The sequence below is a fragment of the Dipodomys ordii genome, unplaced genomic scaffold, assembly GCF_000151885.1.
Source record: "Dipodomys ordii isolate 6190 unplaced genomic scaffold, Dord_2.0 Scaffold4, whole genome shotgun sequence".
NCBI lineage: Eukaryota > Metazoa > Chordata > Mammalia > Rodentia > Heteromyidae > Dipodomys > Dipodomys ordii.
Genome location: NW_012267220.1, coordinates 36,312,059 through 36,327,972, shown reverse-complemented (window position 1 = coordinate 36,327,972; position 15,914 = coordinate 36,312,059). Strand labels below are relative to the sequence as shown.

The window sequence follows — 15,914 nt, the reverse complement described above, 5'->3', positions numbered from 1 at the left end:
TAATCAATAACTAACTCCTAGGCCTAATTCTACTAAGCTGTCCCACACCCAGAGAAGCTCATGTGTACTTTCCCTTGGTCCCAAGGTCAGGGGAGCCTGCCGAGGGTGTCCTCTGGGCTGCTCCAGGTGGCTGAAGGGAGAAGCGGCCACTTTGCCGAGGCAGCTCCAGTGGAGGGTCGGTCGGACCTGGAGTCACCTCACTCGGCGAGGTCGTCTTGCTGGGTCTCTGCTGCTCTGGGTTTTTATATGTTCTAGGCTGGCCCCTTATTTCTATGTCTTATTACCAGGGTTGCCTTGTTGTCAGCTTTGCTTTTGGTCAAGTCTAGTTAACAATGAGAACGGGGCTAGCTTGCTTCTGGCTGAGTCTAGTTATCCATGAGGGTTTGGTTGCCTTGGTGATGGCTATCCAGGCTCCTGGGTGTGTTCTTAACTAACCATTGCATAGTTCTGACTTATAACTTCTAACTCCTAATTTTACAGCTTAACATTTCATATTATTTCACAGCATGCATACATTCAATATATTTCTATTCAACAGCCTACCATATCAATATTCAATCACACATTATGTCCGTGTACTGTCAGTATTTAATAACACACTATTTCAGTATTCAGTAACACACTATATGTCAATATTCCATAATATTCACTACAGCAGTGCAGAAAATTCTTAGTTTAATATAATCCCACTTGTCTGCTTGTGCTTTAACTTCCTTTGTTTCTGGGGCCTTGCTCATAAACACTTGACCCATAATGTCATGAAGTGTCACACCTGTGCTTACTTTGAAGAGTTCTGTGGTTTCAGGTTGTACAGTTAAGTCTTGATGCATTTTGAGCTGTTTGTGTGTGTGTGTTGTGTATGTATAATGTGTGTGTGTGAGAGAGAGAGCCATTTAAAAATAACATTTTTCAATGTCAACAAATAATATTGTTGTGCCCTTGTTACCAGCATTGATACCCAGGACTTTTTCACCTTTATTTGCAAAATTAAAACTCTATACCCATTAGTATTGATGAATACTACACACCTTGGCAACCACCACTTATTTTCTAAGTAGTCTAGGTTCCTAACCTAGGAATATATATATGAGTTTGTGTTTTTGTGTCTGGCTTATTTCACTTAGTATAATGTCTCTATGGTTTTCATTTTAGCATACTTGCCTTCCCTTTTAATGTTAAAAATATTTTATTGCATTATATGTGGTATGTTTACTACATGTATTTCTCTGTTAATGGACAACACCTTTTGTCTACTGTACATTGTATTGCTGTGAGCATTGGTATGTAAATAATGTCCTTCAGTTCTCATGGATATATACTGAGATTTAGAACTGGTAGATCTGGTGGTTGAGGAACTGCCATTGTATTTCTTCACCACTTTGCATTCCCTTGGGCATTGAACTAAGGCTCCTTTTATCTCCACATCCTTACTAACATTTGTTATTTTTTGAAATGACAACCATCTTTCTGTTTTATTGTGATTTCATTTGCATTTTACTAGTGATGTTGTGTCTTTTCAAGTGTTTATCCCCATCTGTATATCTTTGGAGAACAATAAGAAAAATAGCTTACTCATTAGGTAAAGTAAATGAGTTTTTAGGTAAACTAAGGTTTACCTGAGCTTAGTTGTCAAAACATGATTTGAACTGACATGCAACTGCTTATGTTGTTATACTATTTAATATGACTCATAGTATATTTTGCTAAAAGAAATATTAATGATCTAATTATGGAGTGCTACTCCAAATCCCATTGGGCTGCAATTTAGTACATGTCTATGCTATAATATCTAAAACAAAAAAATTAAAACATGTTTTACTCTAAAGGTTTTAGATTAGAGGTTATAGAATGTAGTTGCATTTTTGCATTCCTTTGATTTCCTGTTCTTTCTTTCTTTCTTTTTCTTTCTTTCTTTCTCTTTCTTTTCCTTTCTCTTTCTCTTCTCTTCTCTCTTCTCTCCTTTTTCTCCCTTCCTTCCTTCCTTCCTCTTCCTTCCTTCCCCTTCCTTCCTTCCTTCCTTCCTTCCTTCCTTCCTTCCTTCCTTCCTTCCTTCCTTCCTTCCTTCCTTTTTCTTTCTTGTACTGGGGTTTGAACTCAGAGCCTGGGCAATGTTCCTCTTCTTTTTTTTTACTCAAGGCTAGCAGTTTACGTCTTAAGCCACAGATATCCACTTCTGGCCTTTAGAGAGTCAATTGGAGATAGGAGTCTCACAGATTTTCCTACCTGTGCTGGCTTCAATCCTTGATCTTCAGGTCTCAGCCTTCTAAATAGCTGAGATTATAGGCATGGATCATCAATGCCAGGCTATTTTCTTGTTTTGTTTGGGTTCTGGGGCCATTTGTGTACAAGGCAAGTCTTCTATCCATGAGCCGCAGCCCAACTGCTTGGGAAACTAGGTTATGACTTAAAAAAAAAAAATCCACAACATGCCAGGCACTGCTGGCTCATGCCTGTAATCCTAGCTACTCAGGAGGCTGAGCTCTGAGGATCACAGTTCAAAGCCAGTCCAGGCAGGAAAGCCCATGGGACTCTTATCTCTAATAAACCACCAGAATACCAGAAGTGACACTGTGGCTCAAGTGATACAGCACTAGCCTTGAGTTGAAGAGCTCAGGGACAGCGCCCAGGCCCAGCATTCAAGCCTCATGACTAACCCCCCTCCCCCCCAAAAAAAAACAAGTCCACAACATTTATTAATTGAAGGCTATCTATAATTCTGTTCCTGCCTAGTATTTGGCTCCTATCCTCTTGGATCCTCAAATTTTCATCTATAAAATAGTTAAGAGTTGCCACTTTTGAGGAAGGGATTGTGGAAATTAAATGAGACAACCATAGAAGGCTCGGGGACTGGCACAGAACTGCTCGTGACTGCTGATTTTTCTCTCTCCTTTCTGTTTACATATTGGAGCACATGAACTTATTCTTACATGTTTTTCATAAGATTACTTTTAATTGAAATGATTACTTACTATGCTTTTTCTGTGGGAAAATGTTTAAATGTTAGTATGACATCTCTTCTCCCACATTGCTGACTCATACTAGAAGAGGGCCTCTCTCTACTCTCATCTCAGTATACCACTCCTCCTTGGGGAATGGAAAGTGAAGGTGAGTCCACTTGAGGAGTGCCTTCTATGTATTAGAAATTAGAACTAGATAGGCCATTTAATGGAAGTTAAGTTTTGGTTAAAGAGTAAATAGGCTTAAGAAAAAAAAAACTGCTAATAATGTTAGATGCCTGTGGCTTACGCATAATCCTAGCTTCTCAGAAAGCTAGGGATTGAAGTTTGAAGCCAGCATGGGCAGAAATTCCTGAGGCTCTTTATCTCCAGTTAATCAAAAAGCCAAAAGTGAATCTATGGCTCATGTGCTAGAACACAAGTTTTAAGTGAAAAGGCTAAGGGACAGCACCCAGGCCCTGAGTTCAAGCCCCAGAACTGACATGCACAAAAATAAGCATGCTAATAATAAGTTTTATTATCTAGAAAGAAGCATAATTAAAGTTTTCTTCTGACTTAAGCCAGATTACTAGTACATTTAATCATCCTTTTAGTGATTTTAGATTAAAAGATTCAATATGATTTGAAATATATGACATCTTTTAAAGAATTTGGCATATTCAAATAGGAAGAACTTCATGAAGTTGCAGAACTTGTTTTAAGATTAAAAAATACATTTTAGATTCTTGCCACTGTGGAAATCACAGACAATATTTTGGTTGAAAATTTTAATATCCTCACAAAGTTGACATTGTAGTGTGGGATTTTTGGCCCAGACTTGATGGATATTGTAGATGAGCAGTTCCTTCCTTCCTGAGTAGAGCCTGTTAACTTTGTAAGCGTCAGTGAATGGAAACACCTTTGCTGTGGAGGCTGCACAGGGGAGTTGGGAGTGGTGGCAAACATACACACACATGAGCGCATGTGCAAAAGTATTGCGCAGCTCAGAGGTGAAAGGTAGGTGTGGGTAGAGGTGATCTATCACAAGTCTAGCTCTGTACAGACTCAATTGCGGTGATGTGCAAACAATTATATTGGAACTGGATGTCCACTTTTACTTCGGACATCCGCCTGGAAGAGCGGCAGGCAGCTGATGGGAAGGCTCTCACCCAGCAGGCAGCGCCACGGCAGGTGCATGATTCAGCTTTCGTACCTCCTCTTTGATCTGTGTCTCAGGAAGGAAGATTTGGTTTCTAGTATTTGATTATTCCAATGTTTTTCTGATTTACTGTTGTGTTTTTTGAGCTGTGAAGATAGATAGAAAGGTCTTTATGAAATAGGCTGCTCCATTCTTTTTTTCAAAATTCCATTTTGGTTTTTAGAAATGCAGCAAATCTTATTTTAACCTCATCTTGTATGCTTGTATATTGTTTTTGCATTTGGAGGAGTTCCAGTACATATTAGAATATGGTTGTCTTTTGTTTTGAGGTGTCTGAAGAAGAGCTTGAGAGAGATCTCACCTGGCCATATTCCAGCATGAAACCTGAGCTAAATCCCTTGGCCTTTTATACAAAGGGAATGGTTAGCTAGGCCCATGAGAGTTCTCAAATGAATTTTAATGAAGAAGCTTTTTCTTATCAAAGAATTCATATAGAACTAGTAAATAAAAATCTTTGGTCTTAGTAATATACATGTGTCTATGAGCTCCAGTAGGGACTTTTGGTAATCTTTGAGTGATCTCTTAAGACATAATACTGAAGGATAATTTTGATGATTGTTCTTCCTCTGCTTCTCCTTTCATTTCTTCATTCCCCTCCTTCCCTCCCCTTTTGGTTTGTACTCAGGGCTTTGTGTTGGGCTCCTAGCTACTTAAATTACTATGCCAGCATATGATTATTCTTTTGAGGAAGTAATTGTTTTTTTTAAAGTCTTATATTTAATAAAGCTAAATTCTAGCTCTGCCTTCATCTTAAATAAGTTAGTATTTATAAAGCACTCATGATAAATACACACATGTATGGAATGTACAAAACAAAGAGAGCCTTTGAACTTAAAATTTTAAGTTGTCTTCAGCAGTGGCATATATTCAAATGGCTGGTATGGAAGTGGAGAAAGTTATAAAGACTTTAAAAATCATTCCATTCTTGGTTTAAACTAACCAAGAATTATCACGGGAGTGAAGGGGGCATGGATACTTTTTGTTTGTAAGCGGAAGATAGAAGATAGTAGCTTATGTATAACAAAGTACTTTTTTTTTTCTTGGTTAAATCTCCAGCTCTACTAAATGAAGAGGATTTTAAGTGTACTATGAAATGAAGACTTTCTTGATATTTTTTTGTCCTAATCTTTTTATATTATTTTTAAGTATTAACTCTCCTAAATCAGGAAAATATTCTTTTCTCTATGTACTTTCATGTTCAGTAGGTCATTTCCATTGTTGTTAGCTGAGGTAAATAAGCAGCTTCATCCCCCAATAAAAGATCTTTACCTAATTTAAATGACAGATTTTTTTTTAATTAGTAAGGGAGTAAGTTTAGTTGGAGAAAGTGTTACTTTCCAGTAATTGTAAGTGTTACTAAATGTAGAAAGTACAGGGCCACCAACTGCATTGTTCTAACAGATTCATTACTTTATTTTTGGTCTTTTATTTAAAGAATAATACAGCTTATTTTGAAATAAATTTGTTAGTCTGATCCTAATTTTTTTATTGTTGTTCTCATGGAATCTTGAGGAAAAAAGATATTTAGATTCAGATTTTTTTTGTTATGTCAGTATATTTAATTTAGCTAACTTTTGTAATGTTTCTTAACTATACAGAAAGTTGGAGTGACTGGTCCCCCTGACCCACAAGTTCGCTGTCCCTCTGTCATTGAGTTTGGGAAGTATGAGATTCACACCTGGTACTCCTCCCCATATCCTCAAGAATACTCAAGGTATGTTTGTAGAGACCCTTTACTTTCTGCTCTTAGCTTCTTAGGATGCTAGAACTAGGAGGGACCTGAAGATAATTAGCAGTTTATCTTTTCACATTTGAGGAAGCTAGGGGCTTTTAATGTCCATAAGGCCTCTTAATGCTACCTGGTTTTAAATGTTCTCTCCTATAACCTGTGTAAAAGCTGTGGTTTAAAATTAAAAATCTTTCATTTGCTGAAAATGAGAAGGGAACACTTTCTTTAAGACAAATTTGCCTTTACTCTTCACATGAAATTTTTTTTTAAAAAGAGAACCATCTAAAGTGATAATAAAGTTTCACTTGCACAGCCTTTGAGCTCAATTATTATAATTTAACATAGTGGATATTGTGTTTTCCCAAGAATATTTAAACAAATGGGTATAACATATTATTATGTATAAATAGCTTGGATTTCTGGACATAAAAATTGAGTATTCTCTTGTTTTTAGGGTAAGGTACTGTATGTAGCACCGCCAAAGTAGTTCCATGATTCACTTTTGACATTTATAAGTGACATAATGTTAGAAGTCACTCAACTACCCTATGCCTCAGTTCCCTTATCTGTAAAACAGGAGTACTAATAGTACCTGTTATCATGAATATTAAGTGAGAAAAAGCATGTATATCACATAGAAAATAGTAAATATTCAACACCAGCAGTTTATTTTTCCTTTAGGGATGAAATTAAATAAGATATAATTAAAAAAATTAAACACTAGTTTATTTTAGCAAGACTAGCAATCACATTAATTAGCAAAATTTAATGCTTATAATGCACAGAATATTATAACATATTCTCAAGAAACCAGTAATAAGAGCAGTATAGTTGTTAAAAGGCCTTATACTGAAGGCATCTTTTTATTGTCTCTTTATTGGCTGATGTTGATTCCAATGATATAGCACAAGAAAAATATGAGTAAATGCTAGAATAGACCCTGACCTCAATGAAGAAGTGACGTCTAACCAAAAAAAAAAAAAAAGTGGCACAAACCAACAACCAAACAAAAACCTTTTAGGAAACATAGGCTTGTGAAACACACATCAGTAAACCCTAAACTGACTGATTAGAAAGCTGTGGTATTATCTAAAGTAGTATTCTGTACCATGTAGTAGCAACAATCAAGCTGAATTTGTTAAGGGAATATTAACATAATCAAGTCTTGTAAAATTGTACATAATACATGTGTGTGTATGTATATGTGTGTATGTATGCATGTTAAAGAACAGATTCTTCAACTGCCTAGAAAACTTAGTGTTTAGGTAATTCCTCAAAAATTTTAGATAGCTATGATTTTGTGTAATCAAGAAGAAATATCCTGGTTTAAGGTGGTGGCATACTTGTAATTCCAGCTACATGAGGGAGTTGGACTTAAAAGTGAGACCTTGTCAGATGAGACTCACTTATAAACCTACCTATATGGAAGTAGGTATAAAGCAAGGTCCTTTCATTGTCCACATTCAAGAGAGCTCAATATAGAGAAGAAAGTTTATTTATCTACTGTTCTTGGAATTATGATGTAGATAGATTAAAATCACAGGCATCTTGTCTCTTCTACTCCAGGGAAGAATGGAAATAGAGAGCTAAACTTAGCACTTCTCAAAACATGGCAAAGAATACAACTGTGAACTATGTCTTTTAAGACACTGAAAGGATCATTGAATTTGTTGCTTTCTATTTTAATTAGGTTACCTAGATAATCTAATTAACCTAGATAGATAACTTGATATTGGGGTGGAATAGCTAGCAGAAAGCAAAAACCCAACAACAACAACAACAACAATAATAATAATAATAATAATAAAATTGGGAATCACATTAGAAAACAGCAACAGTATAAGAAGTTTATAGTCTGGGCTGGGAAGGTGGTTCAGTGGTAGAGCGCTTGCCTTGCATGCATGAGGACCTGGGTTCGACTCCTCAGCACCACATAAGCAAAAAGAAAAAAGCCGGAAGTTGCACTGTGACTCAAGTGGTAGAGCACTAACCTTGAACTGAAAAGCTGAGGGACAGCGCCCAGGCCCAGAGTTCAGGTCCCACGACCGGATCCTAAAAAAAAGAAAAGAAAAAAAAAGTTTATTTATAGTCAACTTTCTTATGGCAGGATTTTGAAAATTTACTATACATTTCCTTGTCTGTTGTGGTCCTCAAGGTTTCTCTTACAAAAGATTCAGTAATTTAATAACATCTTTAATATAATTACATAGTTTTTCTTATGTATTCATTTTTTAATATCTTTAAATGTTTGGTGGGTATACTTCTGAGTTCTTTTAAACTTGAGCAAAATGTTTGATATCTTATTTTCTAAATAGTAAACCTCTATCCTTAATTTTGGTGATGTCTACTTATTGTTTTGTACTAAATTCCTTATATTAAAGGTTAAAACACTTAAATGCTTGCTGGACACTGGTGACTCATGTCTATAATTCTAGCTACTCAGGAGACTGAGATTTGGGGGGAATCAAGGTTCAAAGCTAGCCTGGGCAGAAAAGTTTGTGAGACTCTTATTTCCAATTAACCAGCAAAAAGGTGGAAGTGGTTTTGTGGCTTAAGCGATAAAGTGCTATCCTTGAGCAAAAAATGCTCAAGGACAGTGCCCAGTCCCTGAGTTCAAGCCCCAGGACTGGCACTAAAAAAAAAAAAAAATCAAATCCCAAAGCATACAAAAATGAGAGCATAAAGAAAAAAGGGGAAAAATCTCAAGAGGAAAAATCTTTTGTGTATAAATTTATATATGTATATATAAATTTTATAAAGCAAGATGAAGTGTGGGCTGAGAATGTGGCTTAGTGGTAGAGAGCTTGCCTAGCATGCATGAGGCCCTGGGTTCCATTCCTCAGAAAATGCCAGAAGTGGTGCTGTGTCTCAAGTAGTAGAGTGCTAGCCTTGAGCTGAACAGCTGAGGGACAATGCCCAGGCCCAGAATTCAGGCCCCACACTGACCAAAAAAAAAAAAAGCAATGAAGTGTTGGGCACTGGTGACTCATGTCTGTAATTCTAGCTACTCAGGAGACTGAGATCTGAGGATTGTGGTCAGCCTAGCTAGACAAGAAAGTCTATGAGACTCTTGTCACTAGTAGCTACCAGAAAATTGGAAGTAGTACTGTGGCATAAAGCTGTAGAATGCTAGCCTTGAGCAGAAAGGATTCAGGATTAGTGCCCAGGACCTGAGTTCAAGCCCCAAGACTGTGACCCTCCACCCCCCAAAAAAGGCAAAAAAGCAATAATGCCATTTCATTTGTAGCAATTTGATTAAGTCTCAGACATTGAAGAATATAAACAATTTTTACTATAAAATTGCCTAATAGGGGGCTGGGAAGGTGGCTCAGTGGTAGAGCACTTGCCTTGCATGCCTGAGGCCCTGGGTTCAATTCCTCAGCACCACATAAGCAAAAAGAAAAAAGCCGGAAGTGGTGCTGTGGCTCAAGTGGTAGAGCATTAGCCTTGAGCTGAAAAGCTGAGGGACAGTGCCCAGGCCCGGAGTTCAGGCCCCACGACCGGACACCCCCCCCCAATTTTTTTTTCCTAATAGAGTTACATGGTATTCACATGGCCTGGGTAAAGTTCACAGAGCACCTTATTTGGTTCACTATTAGAGATATGACTTGGATGTGCTGTAAGGAAGACAGTATGTCCTCATGGAAATACCCTCTACTCTAACTGCTTAGACCTTTCCTTCATAATAATAAAAATCCTCTGTACTATGAAATCATTGAGGTTTTTCTTTTGTTTGTTTGTTTGGGGTGGGGTGGTCATGGGGCCTGAACTCTGGGCCTGGGCTCTGTCCCTCAGCTCTTCAGCTCAAGGCTAGCACTCTACCACTTGAGCCACAGCGCCACTTCCTTTTTTTTTTCATTTTGCTTATGTGGTGTTGAGGAATCGAACCCAGGGCCTGCGCTCTACCACCGAGCCACCTTCCCAGCCCCAATCATTGAGGTTTTGATAAAGCGGATTACTACCTAACAGTTCAGAAAGTTCCTTCTACCTTTTGATTCTCTTCCTGTCTTCATCTGATTCATAGTTGTTACTAGAATTGTTACTAGATTTGATTTTCTTTTTTTCTTTAACCACTCCTGGGGCTTGCACTCAGGGCCTTGGCACTGCCCTTGAGCTTCTTTTTCCCAAGGCTAGCACTCTACCACTTGAGCCATAGTGCTACTTCCTGCTTTTTCTGTTTATGTGGTACTGAGGAATTGAATCCCAGGGCTTCATGCATGCTAGGCAAGCACTCTACCACTAAGCTACCTTCCCAGTCTTATACTCCCAGCTACTACAGAAGAAACCAAACAATTCTCACTACTATAAAATCATAAAGCAAAATGGCTGAATAGAAACAGTAATTTAGCAGGCATAATTGCCATTCATTGGACTTGGTACTAGACTTAGCATCTCTGGAGTAATTCTATTAGGAGAATATTTTTTACTTCATTTTACAGACCAGGGTTCAACAAATATACTGAAGATAATATAATTTACAAGTGACACAACTAGGATTTAAGCCCTCTTCTATCACATCAACATAACCTCTGAACATTTAGTTCCCAGAAAGTATGTATAACATGGTTCATACTTTAACCTTCCATTTAAATAACTTTTGTGAAAATTTTACTACAAGTTGATTGTATTATAAAGGCCACATTGACTGCTATTCTCCTTTTGCTGTTGCAAAAGTAAAAAATACTATAAGAACTCCTGAGGGGCGGGGAGGGGGGGAATACTTGTACCATTCTTAGAAATAAAGCAATTATACACAGCTGCAGCCCAGTCCTGTTTCACTTGCTAGGGTATTAGTACACTGGCAAGCTTTAAACCTCAAGAGTGGAAGGTAAATCTGTGTTGGTCTTAGCAAAGCTAAGACCCCAGTAGTTACTGTGAGGAAGAAGAATACCAAATCTGAGCTAAATAATAGTTCTAGGCCAGTCAGGGAGAGACTGTGTCTCAAACAAACAAAGCAAGCACCAAAAGCAGAACCAGTAAAATTCTCTAGGGTGATGGATGGAAGGAGGTAGGGAGGGGGAGGAGAAAGAGAGAGAATTTCCACAACTGCATCTAAGATTATGGTATCTGTTCTATGTAGAATTCTCTCTCTTTCTCTCTCTCTCTCTCTCTCTCTCTCTCTTCTAAAGCTACAGCTCTTCATACATTTTACTAAAAGGTTTTGTTTTTCTACTGTTTTTAGGTGATTCCCTTGAAATTAACAATGTTAGTCCCTTGGGTTTGGTTGCATTCATCAGTGGCTTTTAAAATATTTCCATCAAGAAATCTATTGGAATAAAATACACTATAATATTTTCTTTTACCTTACATTTTTCATATAATATTAAAAAATTTTTGTTTTTAAATGGACAATAAAATCCTCTACATCTTGCTATGCTGAGGCAATGACATGAACTCAGAATTTACCAGATAAGATTTGGTGGTAATTATTTCAAGAATTTTATTTCTTCTAAGATTTTATTGAGTAACTGGTTACTAGTAGAACATAAAAAAATAGTCTCTCATACACCATAGGAATTGCACGATACTGTTTGTAAATTTTCTGAAAAGTAACATTTGTTGAGTATTTGTTATTTTGTAAACTGACAATAAAAATGTACTTATCTTGTGCAATATGATATTTGGTGGTGTTATATGGGCATTGTGAAATGATTTAACATAGCTAATTGACATAGATTTTACTTGTATTTTCACATCTCTACTAAAAGACCTAAACGGGATGGATTAGATGATCTTAAAGTTAGTGCTCATCTTTACAATATTGTAAAGCTTAGGTGGTCCATCACCGCTTTTTTTTAAACACAGGTTTCATACACTCAAACTTCAGGAAATATTTACTTGAACATTTTGTCCCCAATGTGAAATTGTACTCAGATAATGTTATCACCATATCTTCATATTGTGATTGATTTAGTAGAGCCAGGGTTTGAACTCAGGGCTTTGTGCTTGCTTGGCAGGCATTCTACCATTTATTACATGACTTCAGCTTTCATATTGTGGCAATTAAAATTTAATGCAAGTAAGTAGAAAGTGTAGATGCAGCTGCCATCCTTCCACCTTTTTTTGGGGGGGGGGTCCGGTTGTGGGGCCTGAACTCTGGACCTGGGTGCTGTCCCTCAGCTCTTCAGCTCAAGGCTAGCGCTCTACCACTTAGCCACAGTGCAACTTCTGGCTTTTTTCTTTTTGCTTATGTGGTGCTGAGGAATCAAACCCAGGGCCTCATGCACGCAAGACAAGCACTCTACCACTGAGCCACCTTCCCAGCCCTCCACCTTTGTTTTAGGAAAAAAAATCATTTGAAGATATTTGGGATATTCAAGAAGAAAACTTGGTAGTTATGGGTCACTTTATTAATTTAGTGACCATATTAGATGATGGTAGTTATAGTTGGGGTAATTTCATTTTGAGATTTGAGATCTAGTGATAAAGAAAGATAAAACATCTCACTGCTGTTTCTAGCTGAACACTTGGGTTTTTGAGGTAGGCAGAGGAAACAAGCACAGTAGCTCAGGGCATATTTCTTTCCTGTGGTTTTCATTCCTGCCCCTGGACTTAATGATGTCAGCACTATTTGTTTCACTCATTATTTTGGAATAATTTTTGTACAGTGATACGATTTTTAGTTCATACAGGACTACTGTTCCATAATATACCCCAGGAAAGGCTTTAGTAGAATACTAGGTATTTTCAGATAACTTGTTACACTTCAAAAGTTACTTCTAACATGGAAACTTGAGAAAATTGTTATGACCCTCCAACTTCAATAAATCAAGCTTTTATGTATATTAATCTACTTGACAAATATTTTCTTTAATTCCAGGCTAATCTTTTTAAGCATAACTGTCTAAACTAATAGCAACTAAACTAGTGAGGTTTTAATTTTTTCTTCCATTTCAGTACTAAATAATGAGGCAAGATACAGTAGTGAATTTTTTGCATTTGTGTTTTGTTATTTTACTATCCACAAGTTTTGTATGTGTGTTTGAATGATTATGTCAGATCTTAGTTTGTCTAGGCAAGGCAATTCTAGATACAGGCTAGATACAGTGAAGTCAAATTTATGCTGAGGGTACCTGGGTTTTATTTTGTAGCAAAAGGTTTTTGTAGTTTTAGGGTCTTACATGTAAAAGCCAATTATTTTTAGTTAATTTGTGAACTGATCTAATCATTTACCTTTATTACCAAATTCCTTATAAAAAGGATAAGGAAGATCTTTTAAAGTACTACTACAATAGTAAGGGTATTGAGTAAAGACAATGTAAGAACTGAAATTAGAACATTTGAAAGAATAATTTGAGCATTTATTTTAGCTTACAGGACTTGCTACAGTGATTTTTCCCCCCTTTTAGACAAGGAGAGAGCCAGAACTTTAGAGATAGAAAGAAGGACTGGCATCTGTGTTTTATGCACATAATCCTAGCCACTCAAGAACCTGGGATCTGGAGGATTGCAGTTCAAAGCTAGCCTGGGCAGAAAAGACTTTGAGACTCCATCTCCAAAAATAACAAAAAGTTGGGCTAGAGGCATGACTCAAATGGTGGAGCACCTGCCAAGCAAGCAAGAAGCTCTGAGTTCAAACCCCAGGACTGTAGAAAAGGAAAGGAGAGAGAGAAAGAGAATATAGTTTGTCCTAACTTGTCAAACATATTTAGTGTTTTAAGTTCCAACTTAAATCATTTATAAACCACTGTTTTTATAATATACAATAGATGTGCATTTTACTCTGTACTACATACACCTTTTGCTCCTAGTACAGTGCCTGCCATGTGGTAAGTATTCAGGAAACCTTTATTTCCTTACTCAAGTAGATGAATGAAAAGATAAAAGACAGCAAAGGAAGCTAAAAGAATCTGTAGCTCAGCAAAACCGTCTTGCTTGTATGTTCAGAAGCAGGCTTTCTTCTACTTCATTCACAAGGGAGAAAAATATGTGAGATTTTCATGTTTGTCAGTTAAATGACTTCAAAAGATGAAATTCTTAGCCTTATATGAAGAGCACTGAACTATCTTAATTTCTCATCTTTGCCTTCCTATGGGCAAAGTTGATGTGCTGCTATATAAATTAGTTTAAATTTGGTTCTTGTCCTTCTTCTTTTTCCGTTCTCCACCTCCCCTCTTTTCCTACTCCTGCTCCTCTTTCTCCCTCCTCCTCTTTCTTTGATTAGTGGAGATAATGATAAATTGTCTTGCCTTTTTGGGGGGGGATGGCAGGGGGGATTGGTTAGACTAAGGTTTGACCTCAGAGCCTCACACTTACTAGTCTAGATAGGTATATGCCATTGAGCCACTGGTCAAGCCCTTTCTTGCACTGTGCCCCCCCCCCCGCCACCTCCTGTCCCCCGCCCCTGCTGGTACTGGGGCTTGAACTCAGAGCCTGATTGCTGTCGTTGAGTTTTTTTGCTCAAAGTTACTGCTCTAACACTTAAGCCATAGCTCTACTCCTGCCTTTTTTTGGTGCTTAATTGGAGATAAGTCTCACAGACTTTCCTGTCCAGGCTGGCTTCCTACCTCAGTTCTTACATCTCAACCTTCTGAGTAGCTAAGATTATAGTCATGAGCTACCAGAGCCCAGCTGCACTGTTTTGTTGTTGTTGTTGCTTGTTTGTTCATTTTGTTGTGTTTTTGTTTTGAAATAAGGTCTTGTTTCCTCGTTGGGCCTATTCCTGGACCAGGATCTTTTTATTTTATGTATCCTAATATAGCTGGGATGACAGGAACATTGCCATCACACCTAGCTTCTTCAAGTTAAGATGGATTTTTAACCCTCCTCGCCCCCTGTGGCTAGCCTGGAAACCTGATCCTCCAATCCCAGTCTTCCTCATAACTTGGATGACAGGCATTATAATACTTCACCCAGGTTGAAAAAGATTCTAGGGTTGGCCTAGAGCCATGATCCTTCTAATATTAACCTCTTAAGTAACTAGGAGTATAGGTTTTAAAACATGGGTGATAATAAGAAATCAAAAGGATAGAGTTGTGACATTTGAAGATGTGTAAGATGTAAATCTCTGTTATTATTTATAGGTTGCCTAAATTGTATCTTTGTGAGTTTTGTCTAAAATACATGAAAAGTAGAACTATTCTACAGCAGCACATGAAAAAATGTGGTTGGTTTCATCCTCCTGCGAATGAGATATACCGAAAGAATAATATTTCTGTCTTTGAGGTAAGGCATATGTTTGTTCGTCTGACCGTTTCAAAAGCAAGTGCCATTTGTAATGTATCTAATTGTGCAAGTTGGTTTTCGGGGGGAAATATTTATTGTTGTTCACTCACAAATGGCACCAAGTTTACAAGCTTCCCCTCACAATAAACTGCTCTGTATGTCATTAAATCAGAGGCATCACTTACAATATATTTTATGTACCAGCAAAAGGAAAAAATAATTCCATTGATAAAATGCCATTTGGTTTTAAGATGATATATGTTAAGATGATAAAAGTACATCTTAGCTTCTATATAATAGGGCTTTTGAAAACATTTCTATTAAGAGGGATATCTTTTATAATAGTGTATTCATTTATGTTAGTAATTTTTTTTCTTTTAATTTTTTCGCAACACTGGTCTGACCATGTCCTTGAGCTTTTGAGGCTGGGGCTTTACCACTTGAGCCACCACTCCTAGCTCTGGTATTTGCTGTTTTGTTTGTATATGGATCTAGTGAGCTCCTCTGCCTGGCTGGTCTTCTGAGAGTCCTCCAGCTCTCAGCCTTCTAAGTAGCTCTAATTACAGGTGTGAGCCACTAGTATCTAGCTTCTAATATTAGTAAACGTATGCCTATGATTTTGTGTGGTTCTTAATAGTGAACTTTAATTGCTTGATCTTTAGTGCAATTGTTTTGAGTGCCAAATATTTAGTACTTAACATATACTAAGTCCTATTAGTTAATACAGTGATAGAATTTCAAATTGTTTGGACTCATTCAACCTCTCATTTGATCTTTCCTAAGACTGTTTTAACTATTTTAGACAGATAGTGAGTGTTGTGTGTGATACTGTTTCACAATATTATTTATGCATATGATAAAAGAA

General features: G+C 37.2%; 1 protein-coding gene across 2 annotated transcripts in view; it reads left to right on the top strand.

Moving 5' to 3' along the window:
* The window catches only part of Kat6a (K(lysine) acetyltransferase 6A), a 117,003-nt gene that overhangs the window by 80,852 nt on the left and 20,237 nt on the right, over positions 1–15,914 (top strand). For both annotated transcript variants that reach the window (XM_013025845.1, XM_013025854.1), the window contains exons 9-10: positions 5,754–5,869; positions 14,908–15,049. In XM_013025845.1, the coding sequence (XP_012881299.1) occupies positions 5,754–5,869; positions 14,908–15,049 (258 nt within the window). The remainder of the gene's footprint in view (positions 1–5,753; positions 5,870–14,907; positions 15,050–15,914) is intronic.